The sequence below is a fragment of the Anopheles gambiae genome, chromosome 3 (assembly GCF_943734735.2).
Source record: "Anopheles gambiae chromosome 3, idAnoGambNW_F1_1, whole genome shotgun sequence".
In the NCBI taxonomy this organism is placed as follows: domain Eukaryota; kingdom Metazoa; phylum Arthropoda; class Insecta; order Diptera; family Culicidae; genus Anopheles; species Anopheles gambiae.
The window spans coordinates 27,151,100-27,175,424 of record NC_064602.1 but is presented as its reverse complement, the minus strand read 5'-3'; the positions used below and the strand labels follow the sequence as shown (position 1 = coordinate 27,175,424).

The following is a 24,325-nucleotide window of genomic DNA, read 5'->3' as shown; positions in this document are numbered from 1 at the left end:
AACGTGTGGCGGTATAGGCCAACCCAATGCCGAACAGCCGCGACGACGTGTGCTCATATCGGGCGCAGGCAATTTTGTGGTAACAGCCTTAACCGCCACACCCCTTGTGACGTGGAGGATGATTTTGCTAGAGTTTTCGGTCAGCACTTTTTATCGACAGAGCGTGTTTTGTTCGTGTCACAAAACATCGCGAGCCAACTGTTTAGTCGGTAGTCGTGAGATGTGGGGTTGTCTTTTTTTTGTCTGACAAACTAACAAGATTTATTTTGCAGGTTAGTGGTAACATCAGAATCTCATTGACCCACGTTTTTTTTAATGGGAATTTTACTGGCAAACGCATCATTATCACAATGACTGGCACAAAAACAAAAACGGTGCCTCGTATCATCCGGTCGAATCACACCACATTCAAACCAAGCACAGGCATGGTTTGGTAATCATATTAGTGACAAGTTTAACTCACCGTAACAAAATTAACACTTTTTATGATGTGTCACAGACCAAATAAAAACAGAATAATGATTTCCAAATCATCCAAAGTCATTCATATGTTAGCGGAACGTTAATTATGCCCCGTCTAGCCTTGTTTCGCCGGTGCAAATTTGTATCATCCAAATAGTTCTGTTAGCATACTGAAAGCTCGAATCAAAAATAGAAGAAAAAAACAGAGCCATCAGCAACGAGTCAAACAAACAAACAAAAATCCTAATCACATCTATATTCACCTTTACAGTGGAGAATCACGTCCCTAGCGAAATGGCTCATACTTTTCATCGTTCTTCCCTGCTGCTTGGATGCATAAATTTCAAAATTACATATTACTAACGGTTTTTTTTCATTTTTGCTAACATTACCTCCCCAAAAGCCCTTACACACCTTACACAGCACCCTTCCCTTGGTGGAGAAATTTTCTTTTGGGGTTTGTACGGCAAGGCACATACAATTCATGCGCCTTATTACATCCTGCCAAATTGTATTCCCAAGCACGTGCCATAAAAATGTGCCGGGCAAAGTTACGCCAAAGGACACACAGCACCGCACACACACACACAAACAGCGGCACACAAACGACGGGGCCAAAAGCCTGCCAGAGCTTTTCTCCTCCTCCCCCGGAGCAAAGCAAACGGAAACGGGGCACGCTACGACAAAACGTTGCAGTCGTCGTAAAACTGAAGCAACTTAAACCGGACCAGAAAAGTTTGATGCTGCCTGGTGTGTCTGCCTACACACGACGGCAGTTGGAGGGAATTTTCACACAGGGACGATCAAAGAGAGAAAGAGAGAGAATAAGAAGGCGAGAGGCGGGGGAAAAAAACAATGATGTAAAAAAAAGCACCGACGCTGCAACTACTTACTTAGCTCCATCTCGTGCTCCTGTATCAGGTCGTCTTCCTGCTCCAGGTCACCGTCCGACTCGGTGCCCGAGTCGTGACCGTCAATCTGTTGGGGGAGAGGGAGTAGAAGAAAGAAAAAAAAGAGAAGAACGTGTTAGTTATTGTCCTGAACGCGGGCGGGCTTTTAAGCAGACAGCGGCAGCAGCAGCAGCATCAGCAGCAGTAATGCTGCCAGCACCTGGGGTACGTGAGCATGGAAGTAAATGCCAAACGAGGAAGCGCATTACTTTAACTGAAGCATAGTGGGGTGGTAATCGCTCCATTCTTGGCTCGTGCATCGCTGCCGCCAGCTGGAGCACTGCCAGGGACAATTGTAATCATGAGGCGGTGTAATATTTCGCCTTTACAGCATTAGCCGTCGAGTGATGCAACACAACCGGCGCGCGAGGGGACGACTTTGTCCTTCGGTTTTTGTGTATCTCTTGATTCTCCTTCACACCACACCTCCGAAGATCCGTTCCGACAAAAGTTACGTAAAGTTTCCTCTCACTGGGTAAGCTTAATCTCCAAGCACCTTGGATTACACACACACACACATCCACTCCCCGGGAGTCTGCTTGCTAGATAAGAACTGTATGCAAAAGAACACCTTCTCGTTTGCGGGAATAATTCCTCCAGTTTTCGCAAAGATCGATCGACAAACCCGTGGAGAGGGTGGGATGCCTGCGAATTCCAAAGGGTCCCAGGGAACTCCAAACTTTAAAACCGCAAACACCGTCATCATCTCTAGTGCAGGGCATGCGGCCAAGGAACGACATGCCACAGCTATTTGAGCATTGCCGGACAGGCCCACTTGGACCTGGAGCCTCCTCACTTCCAAGATACTCAAAATGTTCAACACGATGCTCTTGTCCACCACGAGACACGGAACACGGGGCGAGAAGATGGTGGCCGATTACACATTCCCGGTGCTCAAGTGTTTGACTATCATTCCCGATGCAGTAACGGAATACATTATATTGCCCCGTATTTATATTTCATTTTGAGTCGTCACGGTTTATTTACTTACGGACCCAACACCGCTGCACAGACACACACAGAAACAAAACGCCAAAGCCGGTTGTCGCTCTCAACTGTCTTTACAACGCTCCAAGAACAGCAAAAACCTACGGTTTGGCACGATCAACCTTTCCCTTTGCCGGGGAATACGCCAATAAGGGTGAAGAGAGAGAGAGCGAAAGAGACAGAAAGAGAGAGATAGAGATATAGAATGGCATGAACGGAAAGTACAAAAAAACTGAATCGCAAGGTTGACTCGTGTATTTTTTTGGGCAAAGAACCAGTTCGAGGCGTTCGCGGTTTTGCTCTCGCCGGTTCGCGTCATTACGACTTACGCGCTGCAACAAACGACGGGGAAAGCAGCTCCCCCCCAGCACCACCTGCACGGCACAGCAGTTCTTATGGGCTTTTGTTTCCTTGCTATCGCCACTTTTCACCTAACGCTCTCTCCTTCACTCCACCAGCCTGCTGCTGCTACTGCTCACTCGAGTGACTTCTATTTCACCTTTTCCATTTCGCGAAGCGAGCAGAACGGCTCGCGTTCCTCCAGAACGGAACAGAACCGCTTTCGAGTGTGCTACTCGCAGTGGAATTGTGCTCCGAAACCCACGTACTACTCTCGCTTTGGTTGTACTTTGGACGGCTTGTTTTTACTACGACCCCCGACCACTATTACTACAGCAATGGAATGTAAGTTGGCTGGCCTTACAAACCGAACACTGCGCCGAGTTCACTGTGAAACTTTGCCGGAGACGAAGACAGTAACAAAAACATACACACACACACACACACAGAACTGATCAGACTGGTAAGATATAGGAAAGACTGCCGTACCAAGAAAAAAAAACGCGAACCAACAACTCTCGCAAGCACAATCATCTGTTCGTTCGTTTAGCGCACACTCGTACCGACGACGCTGCAGTGTACCGGCTCAGCATCCGCGCGGTAGGTTCTCGACGCGAGGCCTTACGTTTGCTAGTGGGAGGCAGTAGTGTCGCCGTTCGAGAAGTCAACCGCACCAAAACCCCACTATCGCCCCCCCCCCCCCCCCCCCCCCCCCCCCCGTCGTATGACAGAAGCGTCGTATGACGTCCATTGGAAAAGGAGAAGAACGACGGCGCAATGGACGAAACGATAGACAGTGGAAGCAACCGTTCCAAGTGTACCAACCTCAGCTCGGTGAGCATTCAAGTAAGGCCGGTTGCTTCTGCACGACGAAGATGAATGTACGCTGTCTGTCGGTTGTTACGGTTTGCATGGGCTGTGAACCTGGGGGGAGGAACTGGTCTCCTACCGCTATGTGGGGTTGATATTTTAACAATGTCAAACAGTAAATTACTGTTTTCGCTTGGCGCAAGGTGCTACCAGAAGGTGCCTACCGTGTCTGCTTGAGCTGTTGCCATAAGAGGTAACAGTATTATTTAGTATTATTATTTAGTATTATTTCCTTTTTTTTTTAAATAACAACACATAGTATCCCGAGTGGACTGGGATTTTTTTTTCTATTAGATCTTGAGGGTTTAGATAAGTATTAATATTTAAATAACTTTTTTTCGCGAATATTAGTCACTTTAACTTGCATAAATTCCCCACCATTCAAAGCGATATTCTGTTCTATTAAACTAGCTTCTTACTATCCGTATATTGCTTATCCTTCATTTTGGTTACTTCTATTCTTTGTTGATTTTTAGCTTAACTTATTGTTTATTTCGTTTACTTTCACGTTTTTAAACTTCTTTTAGCACTTCAACGTTTTTTAATCTTTTTATATGTATCTTATTTATGCAGAGGTTTTTAATGTATGAACTTAAATTGAAACTTTTTTATGTTCTTTTATACTGGTATTAAATTCATTTTTTATTTGTTCGCATAATTGACACATATTATTACATATTTTCCTTTCAAATTCCATCTTTACTTTTACTTTACTTTACCCTTTTCTCCCTTTCGTTATATTTCTTCCTTTTTTTGTTAATTGTTTCAAGAGTGTTCATAATTTTGCACTGTGAAAGCTCCAGTTTTGCTACGAAAAAGTCCAATTGCTCGCTTACATTAACTATTACATCGCTGTACCACTCCCAGACAATTAACTTCCTTCCCAAGGACAGTTCGGTGCACAGCACCATTTAAATGGTACACCACCAAAAACTCGCACAAAAGCATAACTCCATTTTCATTCCTTAACAAGTAATGCAACGCGTGCACCCTTTCACAAACCGACCGCGTTCATGTATAAAGCGACAAACTGCATGCATCCCGTGCAGTCCAGCACTGCACAGGGGTCAAGGTTAATGCGCGTTTTGGCACGGCTGACCCTTTTTTCTTGCTTGTTTGTTTGTTCGCTTCGCTGTGAGACGGTGTGTGCATGTTCCATGTTGCTCCGCAGTAACTCTCGGCTACATGCTGAGCACACAAGCACAGCGATACGTAATAGAGCTTCGCTCTTGCCTGCTTACGGGAAATGCGGGTCATTTTTCTCGTCCAGCACAGCGTGACCGGGCTGAAGTCCCGAGCAGACAAACAAGAAAAAAGGGGTAGAAGAGCGGTCATACACCAGCAGGAGGAGTATGTAGATTGGCAACTTTTACCACAACTCGTGTCAGAGCACCACACCCGGTCCCAGTGGGGGCAGCAGCAGCATCGATGTAAAATGTACAACAATAGATCGCTCCCTCTCGCCGTCCTACCCTTTGCAGGGGAGTGGCCACCCCCGTTGGATGCGATTGTGCACGATGGTTCGACAGTTCTTAACTGGCTGTGTGCGGATGAGACCAGCCGCACACACACGCTTCACCGTGTACCGGTGTATAACTCAATGGCTTGCGGGCTGGTACGTACGCAATTTTTATTTACGTGCCGGCATGTCGGTCCACTTAATCGACTGATATGATGATCATCTGTACACGATCGTGCAAAAAAAAATCCCGACGAGGCTCTGTGTATCATTATGCAGCAGCGGCGAGACGACGACGAAACCATCGGAGCCTCCTCCGTCTCATCCACCACGGAGATTCGTGTATTATAGTCATTTGATCGGAATGCTGCTACGGAATTCTACTTTGCCGCGGAGGTTTTCTGCTTCTTTGCCACCATTTACTACGACTGCTGATACTACTACTATACCACGCTATGATGCTGCTGCTGCTGCTTCGTTTGGCACGTATCCATTCGGCCGCGTTCCGAAAACGATCATCGCTCACGCAACCGGCGTTCACGCAAAAAAAAAAAAAACCGTGCGCACTCGCTTCTTCGTCTACAGCCGGGGCGTAGAGATTGAGCGAAAGCGCGAGAAAAGCTGGTGGGGCCGAACATGGGGGAACAGAAAATAGCCGGCAACTGACAGGTAATTATGTTACATGACGATACACGGTCGGGGTGGAAACACAGCTGTACGTACGGTTCGTTTGGCTTGATTGAAGAGCTCATAGCCGAAGCGATGTGTTTCCGGGGGGAGGGCGCGATTGTGTTAAGTAGAAGTAATGTTGTGTGTAATATGATAACAATTGTTCGTATTCATGAAAAGATGGTAAACGTTGCACTAAAAAAATAGACAAAAACTGTCGTTTAGCTTCACCCGTACTATCAAAACGTTAATTGCACTTTCAATAATGATAGCCTAACAAGTGAAGCAACTTCGTTTAGCAGCGTCCACTATCAAAGAAAGGCACCATCTCCATCAGAGGAAAGCCAAGTTCCGAATGGCCGACGACCCTGAGTGACAATAAGCACCCAAGGAAGCTGAAGATCAATGCAACCGGGAGGTCGATGCAACCGGTGAAAAAGTTAAAAAGTACCTGTGAAACTTAAACATATACACTATTAAGCGTCCACTAATTTCGCAGCGGCAAGCAATGACGACAACATGATGCAAAGGCCTTACTCGAACAATTTTCGAAGATAGCCCAGAGACGTGGATTTATTTTGACAAGTAAACTTAAATAATTGCCTTTCAGAGGTTGTTTATGTTCAATTATGTGAATTATTTTTGTATATTCATCCGAAAAAATCTTTTTTTTTTTCTTCAATGAAAACGTTTTGAAAAAAGAATGTGATCGCGCAAATCCCTACGTTGTGTTATATTTTTAAGAAAACCAGAACACGCTTTCACAATTTTACATACTTTATTTAACGCGCGCTGTCGAGAGCCGTTTCTCCTTCGTGGTCGGTTACAAGAACGAATATCATTATGGCAGCTTATTCCCGCGATCTAATTCCCTACCAATACACACAAAAACAGCACCTGTCAATCGTTTCGTTTATCGGTGAAACGCATATGCAAATAACGCAATTGAAATATTTCACTCGGAACTAAGGGCATTTAAAAACATGAAACGTAAACATACTCCCCGCCTTGATGGGACATCAACAGCAAAACAATAACAAACTTTCACCTGTCAAGGCGGCTCCGCTGCTAATAAACATGTGCTCTCCGCTAAACGTTCTCTAAACTGTGTGATTACTAGTTGGTAAAACGCAAATTTTTGTAATCGGACGCTTAATCGTTCCCTTGGCGGTACGCAACGTTACAACTCGTACAAGTCCGTCCAGTCCGGGGTGAGTATCAGTTATACGCGCTAACGGCCAACGTGTGGTAGGGAGTAGCTCGTCGACCACAATCACCATCCTTCCAGGCTGGATGTCATCAGCTCGTGCGTTCGATCGCGGGACCTTCTGCATTTCCTGGAGATACTCCTTCTGCCAGTGCTTCCAAAACTTCTGCACTAGTAGTTGAAGCTTCTGCAGGTGCTCGTAAGTGTTCATAGGTACGTGTTGGAAATCGGGATCTGGCAAGGCAACCATGGACGTGCCTATTAAAAAATGAGACGGGGTTAGTGCAGCTAAATCATTAGGATCATCAGATACCGGCAATAGAGGACGAGAATTCATGGCAGCCTCGATCTGATGCAGCACCGTATAGTAGCCCTCGAAGGAAAGGCGTGTGCTCCCAAGGTGACGAAACAGATGACGTTTTGCAGTCTTCACGGCAGCCTCCCAGAGACCGCCAAAGTGTGGTGCTCGCGGTGGTATCATGTGCCATCGGATACCTTGCTCAGCACATGATTTTGCGATGGCGCCCATCTCGGCCTCATTGGACAGCCGCTCGAATAACTCCTTCAATTCGTTCCTAGCTCCTTCAAAGTTCTTCCCGTTGTCTGAGTGCAAATGCTCTGGTAAGCCTCTCCTTGCACAGAATCTTCTTAGGGCAGCTAAAAACCCTTGCGTGGACAAATCACCAACAAGTTCCAAATGGACTGCCTTTGTAGCAAAGCAGACAAACACGCACAGGTACGCCTTCAACGATGCGGCACGACGATGTACTGGTTTCAAGTAGAACGGTCCAGCATAATCAACCCCAGTAACTGCAAATGGTCGACTCGGCTGCACTCTTCCGGATGGCAGCTGACCAGTTTGCTGCTCCACAAGTGCAGGTTGGTAACGATTGCATCGATAACAGCTTCTCACAACGCTTTTGACAAGCATTCGTCCATTCATCGGCCAAAACTCCTCACGGATGTGTGAAAGTAATACACGACCTCCACCATGCAGCAATACACGATGCTCATGTTCAGCAATCAAACGAGCCAACGGGTGATGTTTTGGGAGAACCGCAGGATGCTTGGTTTGGAAGGGCAGTTGCGCAAAGTTTAGCCTACCGCCTACTCGGATGATTTCCTTTTCGTCAAGGAACGGGGTAAGTCGATTTAAAACCGAACGTTTTCTCACTTGCTTTCGTTCTTTTAGATCCCGTAATTCTTCGGCGAATACTTCACGCTGCGCAAGACGGACTAAAACGTTGACGGCTTCTACTCGCTCTTGAACGGTGAGCACTTCTGCAGAGATTGCATCCTCATTCACTTCATTCGTCGAAATATCCGCAGAATTGTTGCTCCTTTTTTGCTGAACAAGTTGCCGAAGGTACGTGGCAAATCGTAAACAATATGCAACAACATTTACAAGGCGAGTATACGATGACCAACGCAGGAAAAACCAATTGTAACTCGGCGCCGTATGAATCGATGTCTGCAACACCTTCAGCGCTCTCTCTTCATCATCTCCTTCAGAAGGATCGGATACGGGCCAAAACTTCTCTGAGAGCGCGAGCCACGAAGGCCCATGTTTCCACGATCGACTCTCGTTAAAATCAGCAACTGACATACCACGAGATACTAAATCAGCTGGGTTCTCAATTCCAGCAACGTGTTTCCATTTGCATCCGGCGGTAAAATGCTGTATCTCGGAAACTCTATTGGCAACAAATGTCTTCCATGTATTCGGCGGCATCTTTAACCAATTTAGACAAATTGACGAATCGGTCCAAAACCACGATCCATCTATCCTCATGTCGATAGCACGCTTAATGCGGTTATGTAAGTGCGCAGCAAGGACGCAGGCACACAGCTCAAGTCGAGCGATGGATAACCGCTTCAGTGGCGCTACTTTGCTCTTCGATGCCAGTAGCACAACACGAACAACACCAGCTTCCTCCGACCGCACATAAGTACATGCTCCGTACGCAGCGATGGACGCATCAGCAAACGTGTGCAGTTCCATTTTGGTTACATTAGGAAGCAACACATAGCGATCCATGCTACAATTGGTCAAAGAAGATACCTCGCGTTGAAACTGCTTCCATTTAGCAACAATACAATCAGGCAAAGGATCGTCCCAATCGCACGAAGACACCCACATCTCCTGCATGATGATTTTGGCGCGAATGATTATTGGAGCCATCATTCCTAAAGGGTCATACATTTTAGCTATAGTGGAAAGTACTGACCGTTTTGTTGCGACTGCACTGTCTGGCTGTATCATGCAATCAAATTGCAACACATCTTCTTGAGGCTGCCAGCTGATGCCAAGGGTTTTCACCGTTTCATGGGTAGCGAAACACAACGATGATTTTGTACCGATCTGCGAATCATCCAAACCCTCAAGCACCTCTAGACGATTGGACGTCCATTTTCGCAGCTCGAAACCTCCTTTGCTCAGTAGAACGCTCAACTCTTTCCGCAACTGGATGGCAGCTTCGATGGATTGCGCTCCACCGATAAAATCGTCGACATAAAAATTCTTCTTCAGCGCGGATCCAGCAAGAGCGTAGCCAGCACCTTCATCCTCTGCCAATTGCACTAACGTTCGTGTCGCAAGAAACGAAGAAGGAGCCAGTCCATACGTTACGGTATTCAGCTCATATTCTTGCAAAGGGTGTTGTGGTGAGAATCTATACAAAATGCGTACAAGAGCCCGATCATCAGGGTGCAGTAACACTTGCCTATACATCTTGGCAATGTCTCCAACTAATGCAACACGGTATGTGCGAAAACGCAACAATTGATCCAGCAAATCATCTTGCACCACTGGGCCAACGCAAAGCGATTCATTAAGAGAGAAGCCACTTGTGGTTTTCGCCGAGCCATCAAATACTACCCGTATTTTGGTCGTGGTACTTGTTTCTTTAAATACAGGGTGGTGTGGCAAATAATAACATTCTGTAGGTTCCGGCGTTCCTTTACGTACTGCAGTCATGTGCCCAAGATCCAGATACTCTCTCATGAACGCGTGATACTCCTCCTTCACTTTTGAATCGCGTTCAAACCTTTTCTCCAGAAGGTGAAATCTGCGCTGTGCTCCTGACTTAGATTCGCCAAGCCTCAGTCCAAAGTCAGGATGACGTGGCATGTGTACGATATATCGACCTTCTTCATTTCTCTCCGTCGTCTTCTGGTACAGCTCTTCACACCTCTTTTCTTCGGGAGAGTATCCATCTTTATTTTGCAGCGATTCGATCTTCCAAAACCGCTCCATACTTTCTTCCAGCGATAACATGCACACGGCTGCAGATACTTGTGACACAGGAGAATGAGGAGGAAATTGTGCAGTTGCTGAGCCGGCTACGATCCAACCAAATACACTCTCAATCAGCCACGGAAGTTGATCAGATAACTGCAAACGCGCAGAGGAGGGGAACAAAGAGTAATAGTGTTTAGCCCCTATGATCAAGTCAACTGGCTGCGCTTTATTGAATTGAGGATCTGCTAACACGATTCCTTCTGGTATTTTCCAATCAGCGATAGATACGTCTTGAGCAGGAAGGTTAGCAGTTAACTTGTCCATCAACAAAAACTTCATTGTGCAACTAAATGGTTGCTTCTTCGACACCACTTCAGCTACGACCGCTTCTCGAGCATGAGATGTACAACTGCCAGCACCGTTGATTTTTACATTCGCTCTCTCTCGTGGTAGTTGAAGTAAACATGCGAGCCTTTTGGTCATTAAGTTCGGCTGCGACGCGCTATCCAGCAAAGCGCGAACCGGATGTTCCTGGCCAAATGCGTCAACAATAACTAATCGCACAGTGAGAAGAAAAACATGCTCATTTATCTCGATGTCTCCAGCGGCATTTTGGCTGTGCACGACAGTTTCATTTATGGCTTTGTGAGGACCGGGAGAGGCTGACATCGCCATACTAGATTCCGTTCGGCTTTCGGGTGCGCTATTCGAACCGCGATGCAACAAAGAATGATGCCTCTCTCCACAATGTCTACAATTATGTACCGCAGGGCAGCTACGTACTACATGTCCTACCTTTAAACAATTGTTACATACCCTCTTCGTATGGACTATCTGCATACGTTCAGACAGCGGAAGGCGGATAAACTTGTAACAGTTTCCCAGCAGATGGTCATGTTGGCAGTGTGGGCATTTTCTCGTAGTACTCGCAACAGACGAGTAAGAAGAAAGATGCGTTGGCGTTCGTCTCATCTGTGGGTAGGTAGGCTCTCTGCTCGATTGATGGTTCATGGAGATTGACTCAAGTATTCTCATTTTTCGTTGCAGGAACTCGATCAAAGTATTGTAGTCAGGCGTTTCTAATGTGGAGGCATGATCTTCCCACGTTTTTAGGGTCTCTTCTGGCAGCTTGGTGCACAGCACATACTCTAGCATGGTGCTCCAATGCTCCGTTTTCTCACCGAGTTGCTGCAGCATTTTTACATGACGATCAAAATCGTCCACGAGCTTATGCAGGGCCACATTAGATTCCCTAGTTACACGGGCCATACAAAATATTGACTGCAGGTGTCTTTTCTTTTGCAGATAGTCATTAGCGTAGCGATCCACCAAAGACTTCCAAGCTATCTGATAATTTCCTGCGCATAATGGAACCGATTCAATGAGCTTCGCAGCTTCACCCTTTAATGCAGCGCGAAGATAATGGAATTTTTGAATTTCCATTACTTCGGAATTGTTGTGTATAAGCGCTTCGAACGTGTCACGAAAAGCAGCCCAATGCATGTCGTCTCCACTAAACTCCGGTAGGGCAATGGTAGGCAGTTTTATGCCGGACACTGCCACGCTGCTGGCAGATGAAGTAGCGGAGGACGCGTGCGGCAAAAGCGCACTTAACGATGCTCTCGTGACGTACAGCTTCTCTTCGATGGCAGCACGAACTTGGCCTTCTTCTCCACGTAACTCTGATGTTGCCAAGTTTTCGATATGCTGCTGAACATTGTCGAATTCGGCCGCCAGATTCTCAAGTTCCGCAATTCGAAACGGTACTTGGGAGAAGTCTCTAGCAGGAACGTAGTTCGACACGAAAACAGATGCTCGGTTCAATTTCTCTTCCAGGGTTAAGCGGCGGGAAAGCAGGAGCTCCATGTTGGCCATTTTTGATGCGCTGAGGACGATGAACTAAGATGACGATTTTGCGCGCGAAACCACTCGACACTTTAACCGACGTGTAGAATACGGAAATATCGGACGCGAGACGCGGAACGCGGGACGGGGTTACAACACGAACGCGTAAATGTTCAAAGAATCGTATCCTAACGTAGAAGACGATTTACACGACGAATAAATCAAACACTCACGGAAAACGTAACGCACAAATCTTAGTCCTGATTTTTGAAAATGGTGTCCAAAAAAGGTGTGGCCGAAAAACTGTCGCAATTGCTACGCAGCAAACGTACAGACGTAGCAGGACAAAACACGGGCGCACAAACACTTTAAACCAAAAAACGCGAATCAGCAACTAGCGAAATAACGATGTGTAAGGTCCACGATTTAACCGAAAAGAATGTTCACAAATCACGAAGGAGAAAGTAGTGTCACAAATGTTCACAGAAAGACGGTACTGTGAAGGGACGGAGCACCAAATAAACGGACAAACAGGCACAAAAGTTATGTAATTAAATTTCCGCAGCAATCCTGGTCACGGCACCAATTTATGATCGCGCAAATCCCTACGTTGTGTTATATTTTTAAGAAAACCAGAACACGCTTTCACAATTTTACATACTTTATTTAACGCGCGCTGTCGAGAGCCGTTTCTCCTTCGTGGTCGGTTACAAGAACGAATATCATTATGGCAGCTTATTCCCGCGATCTAATTCCCTACCAATACACACAAAAACAGCACCTGTCAATCGTTTCGTTTATCGGTGAAACGCATATGCAAATAACGCAATTGAAATATTTCACTCGGAACTAAGGGCATTTAAAAACATGAAACGTAAACAGAATGAATTCGTAAAACAAAAAACAAACACAATTGTAGCAGGCAAAAGATAAACACCTTTTTTGTTTATTTTTCTATACATTTGCGCATCAATATTTGTAGGGGAAAGTGGGGCAAAATGGTTAGATGCATTATTAGCAAAGTAACGCGTTTATAATGACTTCTAGTGATTGAACTATGTGTTTTTGATCATCTCGATAATAAGATTTCATAAAAAGGATGCGCGCATGACGTATCCAGGCACATGGCATTCATCTATAATTTTCGTGAAAAAAACAAGCATTTTAATTTAAATGTACAGCTTTTAAAAAAATTATCTTGGGACAAAACAGTCGCTCCAGCTTGGGGCAAACTGATCCGTATGTTTTGCAAAACATAATTCTCTACACTTACATGCAAAACATAATTCTCTACACTTACAATTTCACCTAGATGCTTAAGGGCTTAAACCAAAGCACGAAGTACAATGTTGTGGTCCATTTTACCCCATAGCGAGACCATTTTACCCCGCACAATAAATTTTTATGATCTTTAATGATTTTTTTTTTAATTTCATTTCATACATTTATATTTGTTGTTAATACGATTAATACTGTTTGCCGACAAAATATCAGTGTAAAGTGGTTTACCTAATGAGGAACAGAGCCGAAAATCTTTAACAGAGCCATTTTGCCCCGCTTTCCCGCTACAACTAAATATGCCTATACCATTCAAATCAACCTTTCTCTGTCTGCAGGAAACGAACGTACGGTACAGCACTTAACACACGCACGCCGACAATTGAATCGCATTCACAATTGCATTTATTACACAATGCACACACATAAACAACACCCGCCGTCCGATCTGTATCAACACCCCTAACGATGATGCATCACGGCAATCTTTCTCGTTCGCTATCTCTCTCTCTCTCTCCTGTCAATGCTTTACGTTTGCACAAACATGAAAGGATGCATCAAGAAAGTGCAGCAATCCGCTTATCAATGCACCGACCGACCGACCAACACCACGAAACGGGGAACGAAACGATCCGCTGGGTGTGATGGATTTACTCTCTAACGATGCATTTTCGTGTCAGAAACGATTCCGAAGCAAACAAAAAAAACCCCTCCCGGATGGAAGGAGCAATTCGTTCTGTCGCTCTGTTTTGCTTTTTTGCCCTTCTTCTGCTGCTGCTGCTCTGACTGCGGTGGTATCTACCAAGAGTCATCGGAGCGTTTGTGACAAACCATTCAACTGTCACACAACATGGTGGTGTACCTTCGGAAGAGCAGAAGTAACACACCGAAGGGAAGTACCGGCAAGCTTACCGTACGTTTTGCCCTCACGCAGTGCAGACTGTTAATGGGGCATGTGAAGGGGGACGTGCGTGAAGGCACTTTACGTCCACCCAACCCAACCGAAGGCCCACAACTCGCTGTGTCTCTTCGGTGCAGTTGGTAAAGAAATAAAGCATACAGAACAACCTCACGCAGCCGTTCGACTTCTCACCCGGTTCGCCTTTGTAACAACTCGGAAGAGGCATGAAAGAGAACTCAGTTTTGCGTCTTCTAAGTGATGATAAGTTTTTATTTATTATTCCATCATTCTCTCCTTGCCATGCACTGCCCACTTTGCTACATGCTCGCCACTCGAACTGTCTTTTACACGATCGTTCTTCAATCCCACATCTCGCCATTCATATGCGGTTAGTTTCGTTTTTTTTCTTCACAGTTCCACATTCCTTCTCTCAAAAAAAAAAAAAAAAAAAAAAAAAAACCCTACCAGGTTTTCTTTTCCTCCGTTGTTGTTGATGTTATGCGGTGAAGAGTGCATTGTTACGCGAATGTTACGATTTTTTAAAACGGTAATTAATGCCTCTTTACTTCTCATTCTCATTCTGCCCAACTGAAAGAGCGTTGCTGGTGTTTTATTTGCTCCATCCCATCCAGGTTTGATTCACACACCAGCAGCTCCACACACACATGATGGATCAGGGCTTGTGTCTCGCCCGGCCCGGCGCGGAACTGGGCCGTTTTGCAGCGATTTGTGGGAACGAGAACGAGACACACGGCGGGGAAAGGAACCTGCCCTTTTCGAGTGTGCGAAGCAAAAATAACACAGTTTCATCCCCCCCCCCCCCCTCCCAAGCCTACCATGGCACACCAAATAAGGCAAACAAACCCATGCCTTGGGGTGTACTGCTGCATGGTAAAACGGACTCACCGGAGCAGCTCGGAAAGGGGGTTGTTTGTTTGTTTGTTTGTTGTCTTGTTGCCTTTTGTTTCGGGCGATTATTGTACGATGTGTAAATATGTTTCATCTTGCATCATACATCGCCTCTTTCGTTTGCTTCAATTCATTCAAGCTGCTAAAGTGGAGTTTCACACACCCTCTTGTGCTTTGCTATCGGCTCTCCAAGTTCCATCAACATATCAATCACGCCCTCTCGGTCATATCGAACCATTTTTGCTGCGTGTGTGCTTTGATAATGTTGCGATTTTCCTCTCTCTCTATCTCTCTCTCTCTCTCTCTCTCTCTCTCTCTATCTCTCTCTCTCTCTCTCTCTCTCTCTCTCTCTCTCTCTCTCTCTCTCTCTCTCTCTCTCTCTCTCTCTCTCTCTAATTACTTTCCACCCATTCAGCTCCATATTCCCGGGTGGCCCAAACTCGCCCGACCATCCGTCCAGCGGAACCGGCGGAATCAGACGCAAACACATGCGTGAAACACATTTCGAGCACATGTTGTGGTGCTTGTTGTTCTGCCCCGCCGTGGGGTTGCGTCAGCTTTACTGCACTGCGAGACTGCGAGGAGCAAAATCACACACGGGCACGACGAGCTGCCCCAGCGTGTCTCATCGCACGGGATCGCAGCGGAACGATATGGCCGGGCCGTGCGGGTGATCGGCTTTATCGGCGTACCCCGTGCACCCATCATCATCGTGGTGTTGGAATGATGTTTTATGAGCCCCCGAGAGCGGTGTGTGAGCTTATGTTCATTAACGAGCGATAAGTGGGCTGCCGATAAGATATGATTTTTTTTTCTCTCGATTTTTTCGAACTCTTTCGAGCGATCCAGTGGGGAAGCGGGACGGGGCGGGAGCGATTTAGAAGCGTCTGCTTGGACCGATTAAGACGCTTCCGATTTCCCACGCCGATATGATTTTTGAAAACGGCTCGGGGCACGTGTCAAGGTTGTGAAATAGGAACTGCTAATGTGCTAAAGGGTGCTATCAGTACTGTCGTTGTTGTTGCCAAGCATTGCTTGGTGACAATTCTGTGCCCTTGTGTGATTTTTGACTGCGTTCAATATAGTTTTTTTTTCATTTTGAAAAAGTTTTTTTAAGCCCTTCTTTAGATTACTTTTTTGATTTGGGCAAAATACATGCAATGATTGATGGAGGAGTTTAAAACCCCTTTTGCAATGTTACATTTAACATGTTAAAAACTAACAATTTTCTTGCGACAAAAAAAAAGAAAATAATTATCAAAAGCATGTACAGGTGTCATTGGACTGGACATTCTTTATTAAAATGTTGTTTTTTTTTTAATAATATTTGTCATTATGTAGAACTGTGATTGAGCTGTTACGTAATTATTGTGCAAAAAAAAAATTACTGAAAACATTACTTTCGTAATGTTTTGTTGAATTTAAGAACCAATTATTATTTCATTTCTTGTATTTATACGATTATTATGGCAAACGTTTAGCCGTTTGTGCAAGCATACTGTAGAAGTTTGCAATGATATAATGCAATGTGTCAAACGAATAGGGGAATTTTGCCAATTGGCTGTGGGGCTTTGCAGTTGACTGTGGTAGACGGTACTAGCAGCCAACACCATTTTAAATTAATTTTACTAATGAATCAATAGTAGTATTTCATTAAAACTTTGCTGCAGGATTTGTTTAGTTTATCATGTACACATATGTATGTCACGGGATAACTACTTAAAGTTATGGTTTTTTTAGAAAGCAGCACCAGTACCACTTTGGAGCTGTTTTCGTCGAAAAATCATAGAAGAACTTTAATATCCACTGTATGCTTGTGTGATTCCCCTAATCAATTAAAACATTATTCGAAACGGTTGAACTACTCCATCATTTTGTGCTGCATATCGTGTATTATTATCAATGTTTTTATTTCTTCATCCATTATCGAAATTATTTCATTTATTGAAAAAATAATAATTAAAAGAGCAGCTAATCTATCCTTTCTTTAAGGCATAAAATAAGGTTGAGTAATTATTTGTATTTTTGAAAATGTATGCAGTGTTGCGAACGGTGATTGTCGTCGACATAAAATTTTACAAAATGATTCTTTTAGAAGCATCGCATTCTAGATCCACGCATTCATTCGACAATCACGGGAAAAATATCAAAATATCATCGTTTCATGATATTTTTCTGCTACAATCATTTGACTTTTTGATTTTCCCGTAGCTCAAGTGAACTAGATCTTCATCGAAAATAGGTCGTTTTTCTTGTTTTCGCGTGAATTTCTATACTCTTGTAAGAAAACATCATTTTCCTGGTTGACTGAGTGAAAATATCAAGTGGTCTAATGGCTAAGTATCGATTAATGCATGATTAAGCAGTTCTGGCGTCTCATGAAAAATGTCAAATGACATTCATTCTACATTTTTTGCAATCATGTCATCGCAAAAGCATTGATTGTTAATGCACAAATGATTGTCGCTTTTGGAAAGTCGTGTCATGGTAACCATGAATATCATGATCAAAAAATGATTTTGAAACCCGCTTAATGCGAATATCATAAAAAGATGTCGACAATTAACAACACTGAATGTATGTAAAGAAACAAAATCGTCTCGAATCAATACTGTCAATCGTTTACACGAATTTAACAGCTTATGTAACATGTTTAATAGCCCCACGCACAAACGTCAGCCATCGGTACCGTAAGAACATTCCAGAAGATTCCACCACCGGTGGTTCGTGTATCGACAAGATCGCAAAACGGAGAAGCGATAGCGAAGCGCGAAACCAGCGAACGATCTCAACACCGGTCACGCGCGTTTGTTAGTTCACCGTCAAAAAGTCTGCATCGATTACGCTCCTCCATCATGCACACACAAACACAGAAGCACGCACTTAACGCATGGTAAAGTTAAGGTCACCTTACCATTTATTCATCGTGATCAAGCACGAGAGAGGCATCACCACCACCGCCCGAAGGGGCAGCTAACCTAAGGGTGCTGCCTTGTACGTGATGATCTCAAAACCCTTCACAACTCGGCGGGTTCCCCAAATGCATCATTCATTGATCGGACAACTTGCCGAACCCGTACACAAACACACAAAAACACACACACACACTTCACTATTATTCATCGGTCGACGGTTTGGTGAAAAGAATTTGAAATTCTGAACATTAGCCCGAAAGCCAAGCGTGCATTTACAAGTCGACGTACAAGCGTCTGGGTTTGGGGACTCACACCTGGACTGTGTGCAGGAGGATGGAAACGTGACAGAACGGCCGGTGCCAAAACACGATGGAGAGAGCTAGCGATCCTTGGAAGCTGATCAAGACCAGTGCTGATTACATTGCGGTGCGGCTGTAAATAAAACCTTCTTGAATATGGTTAAGAAGCTGAGCAATACAGAAGGTCTTACGACCCCTCCCCTATTCTGACAGCTCTGGTAAGTGATGTTTAAAGATTTTACTGCCTCAAAATAGGTCAGAAGTCGTATACGGTTAACAGTAGCGCTATGAGGTCTGCTGCTCTTTCAGTAACCCCACCAGAAGTACCGGTTTTTGCAAATGAAATGAAAACATGCACAACCCCTTGCAGAACCTGATCCGGTGCAGGTTTTGGGTGTCGATTGAAACTACTCCACGTTATCGACCTCCGTCGTGTGCAGGCAAGCTTGTAAACGTGTAACCGCTCAAGCAAAGCAGCACCCGGAACGTGCTCTACACACAGTAGATTACCTGATCGTTTAATGCTCTGCCAGCCCAACTTGGCAATAGCTTGGGACTACAGGATATTCACTGGCACCACCACACCTAATCCACTCCACACAATGCCGAAACCGATCCAGACGCTCCTCTGGCACAGTTATTGCAATCGTCGTAGTCGTACTACCCCGACTTTTCTGGAAGGTACGTCGTGTGTACGCGCGGGATTGCTCTCACGCGAGAAAGCGTGCACACCAGAACATGAAGCGAACAAAAAAACAGGATCTTAACGCAAGAACGCATGACTACACGGTCGTACCACGAGGACCCATTGGACGATGGAGGCAACTGTGGCGACTGTAGGAGTACAACACGGGAGTACCAACCGGCAACACGTTTGCCGACCGCAGAACGAAAAAAATCGCAAGAAGAAATAATGGCCACGTCCTCTCCCCCCCCCCCCCCTCCACCCTTTCAAGAGGCAATCCCTATACGGACCATACCAACCACAAACCGTAATACACAACCACAGGGCACAGGAATCCGAGAAGCGGTGTAAAACGCATAAATCATGAACTCAATCTCCCTGAGCCCTTCGCAAACCCTTTCTTCTTTCCACGAGGGAAGGGCGTTCCAGAGAGAGGGAAAAACTTGCAACGAAAAACCTCCGCTAGAACCCAGCCCAGTCCCCACCCCACCCCTTCTTACATCCTATTCTACTTGCTCCAAACTCTGTCGGTCTCTCTCTGCCTTTTCCTGTGTGAGTTTGTGTGTGTGTGTGTGTGTGTGTGTGTGTGTGTGTGTGGTTACCGATACCCGGGGTACACCACAACTGGGTGGCAGCGATCTGACGTGCCACCAGAATGCTCCCCCTTCTGCCCCCCCCCCCCCCCCCTTCCAACATCGCACAGCCGTTTTTTCGCTGCTTCGCTTAATGTTGTGCTCCACTCGACGTTCGTTTTGGTATTTTCGTTTCCCTTCCCTACGCTCATTGTCGTGACGCAAAAAGATATTCGCGTACAGCCGCAGCCAGCCAGCGACAGTCAGCAGAGCTGAGCGGGGCAGCTTAAGCAAACGAGCCCGGAGTGGAGCAAAAACCGGGAAGGCAAGGAGCAGCAGCAGCAAGCCGTCTTTGGTTGATTTTCTGGTTTAACTCGTTCGACAATTGAACGCCCTCCACTCCGAGGGAGACCGGGCTCGTTAAGGGGTGTGCGAGATTTCGAGGTTAGGTAGAACCCGTACGCGGTCACGATTATGTGCTACGTGTGTGTGTGCACACGTAAACCACCCTCCTCACCCACCCCCCCTTAAAAGGGTTGTAGAGCAGCGTCCAACATTTTGCAACTTCTCTCTTCCTAACGAAAAGGAACGGATCTAGTTGTAAAAAGAGTCCTCTCCACCGTCTTCCCTGCTGCTGTCCGCGTGCGTGTGTTCTTCGGACGGAGTGTGTGTGTTTGGCCGCGAATTAGATCCGCCCGCGGCCAAAGTGTCTAGTGTAGGGTGAAACCGATACACACCGAGGCAAAAGCAGTGGACGAGAATTATTCGAAGCCAGCCGCTGCCAGCGTAACCGGTTTCTTGGGGCTCGCGTAGTAAGCCAACCGCTGGAGTAGGCGCGTAAGAACGTACCCGGCCCCGCAGAAACGGAAAACGGCGGAATGAAAATTGCAGCATTTACCAACCACCAACCAGTGCGAGGAATCGGAGAGACGTACAGACAGCAAGCGCGTAATGGAACGAAAAAGACGGGCCCGGGCACTAACAATGCGTTCCGCCGCTTACCTCGCGGTTGGATGGAAATGCTCACGAACACGGTGCGCTTTGATTTGATTGAGAGCTTTGGGGTTTAACCTTTCTTCGTCCTTTACTGGCTGGGAGTATGGTGTTGGCAGCCGTGTGCGCGTATCGGCGATGGATTGCCGGGTACTTAATCAGACAATCGGGCTATAAGGAAAACCCACGCACCGTCTTCCATTCCCGTATAAAAGCACACACACACAGTGTCAGGTTCGTTGCTTACTGCTCGTCTTCCGCGCGCAGAGTGCGATAGAAGGAACAGAGAGAGAGAGAGAGATTGCAAAGACCATTTGCGGTAGGTGCGCACGCACATGCATACATACATACACGCTGAAAGTAGTTTTCACATTCTTTTGGGCCCGAAATTGTTACGATCCGGTTCTGGGTTTTTGTCCGGTTTGCCTCGACACTGGCCACCCGAAAAGGGCCACCTTCCCCTAAATGTTGTCCTACTGCTCAAAAAAAAAAATCATCAAACCCGTGGCACAGCGTACCGCGGAAGAAGCCAAGCGAGCGCGAGTCAAGCTTCGACCGAGCCGTTCTGCCACAAACCGGAATGCATGCGCGCATATTTTATGCTTGCATTAAGCAATGGCTCAAACCAAACCATATCGAATGGTTACTGCTGCCCCGCAACAGCTACATCAAAGCGTGCACGGACGTAATTTTCATTCTCTCCCTCTCTTTCTTTGCTTTGGTTTGGGGGGGGGGGGGGGGGGACGAAATGTTTCAAACAATTTATTGGCTTATTAACTTTATGACACTTTTTCCACACAACCGCCGCCGCCGCTGCTGCCGCTGCTGCTGTGCGTTCATTATTCCCTTTTACACACACATGCAAGGGCGTTGCTTGTGGGGAAAATTAAACCACAAACTAATTGCACCACACGCTAAGCAGCGATCAATAAAAAAAAAGCATAACAGCATGAGAAACATTGACTGCCCCCTCCCACCAACCCACCAGCCAAGCATCATTAATTACAGGTCCGGTGTGCAAGCACGATCGAATGGTACGCTTTTTATCGCACACTTCTTCAAAGCATCGAGCATACTCCATCCTTTCTCGCTTTCCCCCCCCCCCCCCCCCCCCCGGCCTGGCACATCAAAGTGGAAAATATTATCAAACGCGAATTTTGTGATAAAAACGCAAAAAAATAACAACCCCTGCCACACCACCTATCGATCTCCCACCAGCCCTCTCCGCAGTTCGATTCGCACCCTGTTCCCCTTCCCTTTTCGTCAATCGGTGGGGTGTGCTGTAATAATAACAACAAAAAAGAAAAGGTCGGTTATTAAAATTAATTAACCGTACTAAAAGATAGGCTTGATGTCGCTTGCAAACACTGAGGAGAGAGCAAGAGCGTTTAAAACACATACACTCATCCATCCCCCATGCCCTCGCTGTTGCCAATGGACAGTAAGTATCCTTTACAACGGGAGCCCACCACTCTGTTCCCCTTGTGCACACACGGACCCCCTCACACTGTTTGCTCCTTAGGGTCCGATTTGTGCTCGATCGAAACACGATCAAATTTCCGACCGGGCTTCTGTAAACCACCGCTTGTCCGTCCACACCGAGGTACCCACTCCCTCGTTGACTGTGCAAAAAAAGCCGTCCATGTTACTGGTTCGTCTTCTGCAAACTCCACCCACTTCCGATACTCTCTTCCTTCTTCAAGGGCGACAAAAATCGATCCCCTTTTAGGAGAGAAACATAGAAGCTCGCCACGTGTCCGTACCTTCCGACCTTCCGAAACGTGGGACAGAGAGGGAGAGAGAGAGGCAACAGCAGCATAGATGCACGTTATTGGAGCCTGGTGCCAATAACTGCTGACCGTTTGAGCAGAAGGCAACTCCCAGCAGCAGCAGTAGTAGTGGGTGGCAGTGTAATAAACGATTATGTTACCAAGCGGACAGAGGAGAAAAAAAAGGGCAAGTTTTGGGGACCTCCGGACGGACCCAACCAGGACACGGACAGCTGGAGACGGCGAGCGTAAAAAAGCCCCCCCTGCGTCGGTCCAACCACTCCTGCCGAACTGGGGGGGGGGGGGTGGGGAGAAAGCTCCAAAAACCCGTGACATTCACGGTACGGTAATCACGAGTGAAGTTAAATTTCCTGTAAACTTTCTTGTCGTTGGTCGATGTTTTTGTTGTTGTCGTACTTCGTTCCCTTTTAATTTTCTTTCCCTGCGCTTACGTGGGCGTGTTTGGGTAAATGTGTGTGTGTGTGTGTGTGTTTTTTTTCTCTCTTCCTCGTGGAACATGTTCACATTTAGCAGCGTTACTGCGACGTGCATTAAGCTCAGCTTTTCTACATAGATTTTTTGCAGCGTGAGAGAAAAGACCACCCCATACGGGGAGGATTATCCCGTTTTCCTAATATTACTCCGGACAGGGATTAGCTTAAATGTCGTCTGACAGGGGGCACCGGCCGAGTGTTACAATGCGTGCCAACAGAAGGGGGAGGATTTCAGGAGGTGTATGTTACATCGGATCGGAAAAAGTATCCATCCAAACCCTGGCGTACGCGCGAGCGAGCGGTTCCATGCTCGTTCCCAATACGCATGGTTGTGCACCACGGGAAGGGACGGCACCGGGGCTTCACTCAGTACTGGCGCCACAGCGGCCAACACTTGGAGGCTTAGCTGCGAAGCAGAGTGATTAATTTTTGAGCTGTCGAAACATTTCTGCGAAAAAGGATGAAGAGGATATTAAGCATGTAAAGGAACGATTGCAAAATTGACGTAATGTAGAGCCGAAAGGTGTGCATTTAAAATGTCTTTTTTGTAAGCTTTACAATGTAGGATCCTCAGGACTTCAGATTTGTAGAGCTGTTGAGTACTTCTTACTGTATAACGGACTTGTCGGATCACTTGGTATCTTTTATCCATCAAAAGCTCGAACACATGAATAATACAACATTTAACTACACAGCTAGAGATGTAATTCAACCGTTACTGGTAAAACTATCGAGTTACTTTTTCTACATTAGCTTCTCAAACTCTGATCAAATTCGTAGAACGTCAACAACAAGTGATCAGACTAAGAAGTTATTTTTACTGTTTAATTTTACCTTTCTTTGGTTGGAAAAGTGCAGCACCACGACCAGTTACTTTTGATGAATCATTAGTAACTAGTAATAGATAACTAGTTATAAGTTTACATGTTATATCAAGTTAGTTTAATCCTTTTATTTCATTTCAAAACAAGGGCGAGTTACATGTAACCAGCTGTAACTAGTTACCGGTAAATCGTTATTTTAGTTTGTTACTTTGAGTCATGCGCTCCGTTATCTACCGACATCTTACCGACGTGCCGTTTGGTGAGCTTATCGTGGAAAAGAATCTAGTAGTGATGAGCAAAATGGGTCTGTAGTCGGATTTGGGTTGTTCCGATTCGGACTGCTTTCGGATACGATTCCGGATCAACTCCGGTGTTAGTGGGAGGGAGGGTTGTTTGGGATGGAATAATTCAGCCCAAGCAATGTTCAGCCTTTTTTAAGTTGTTGGGTAAATTTCACCATCCCTAGCCAATTATTCAACACCATTAACTCATACCTACACTTCTTAATTTACATTCCTTTATCTGCACTATCTGCTATGAAATGTTAGGAGCTAGGATTGCTTGCAAGCTTTCTTTTGTAGTGTACTTTAAATATTTTTTCTCTACGAATTAAGCACGGTGTAGAAACGGATTCAATAGGAGCCTTTTGTATTCGAT

General features: G+C 45.8%; 1 protein-coding gene across 11 annotated transcripts in view; it reads right to left on the bottom strand.

Moving 5' to 3' along the window:
* LOC3291910 (protein disconnected) overlaps window positions 1–24,325 on the bottom strand; it is a 70,474-nt gene that overhangs the window by 33,595 nt on the left and 12,554 nt on the right. For all 11 annotated transcript variants that reach the window (XM_061659218.1, XM_061659223.1, XM_061659221.1 and 8 more), the window contains one exon: window positions 1,356–1,440. In XM_061659218.1, the coding sequence (XP_061515202.1) occupies window positions 1,356–1,440 (85 nt within the window). The remainder of the gene's footprint in view (window positions 1–1,355; window positions 1,441–24,325) is intronic.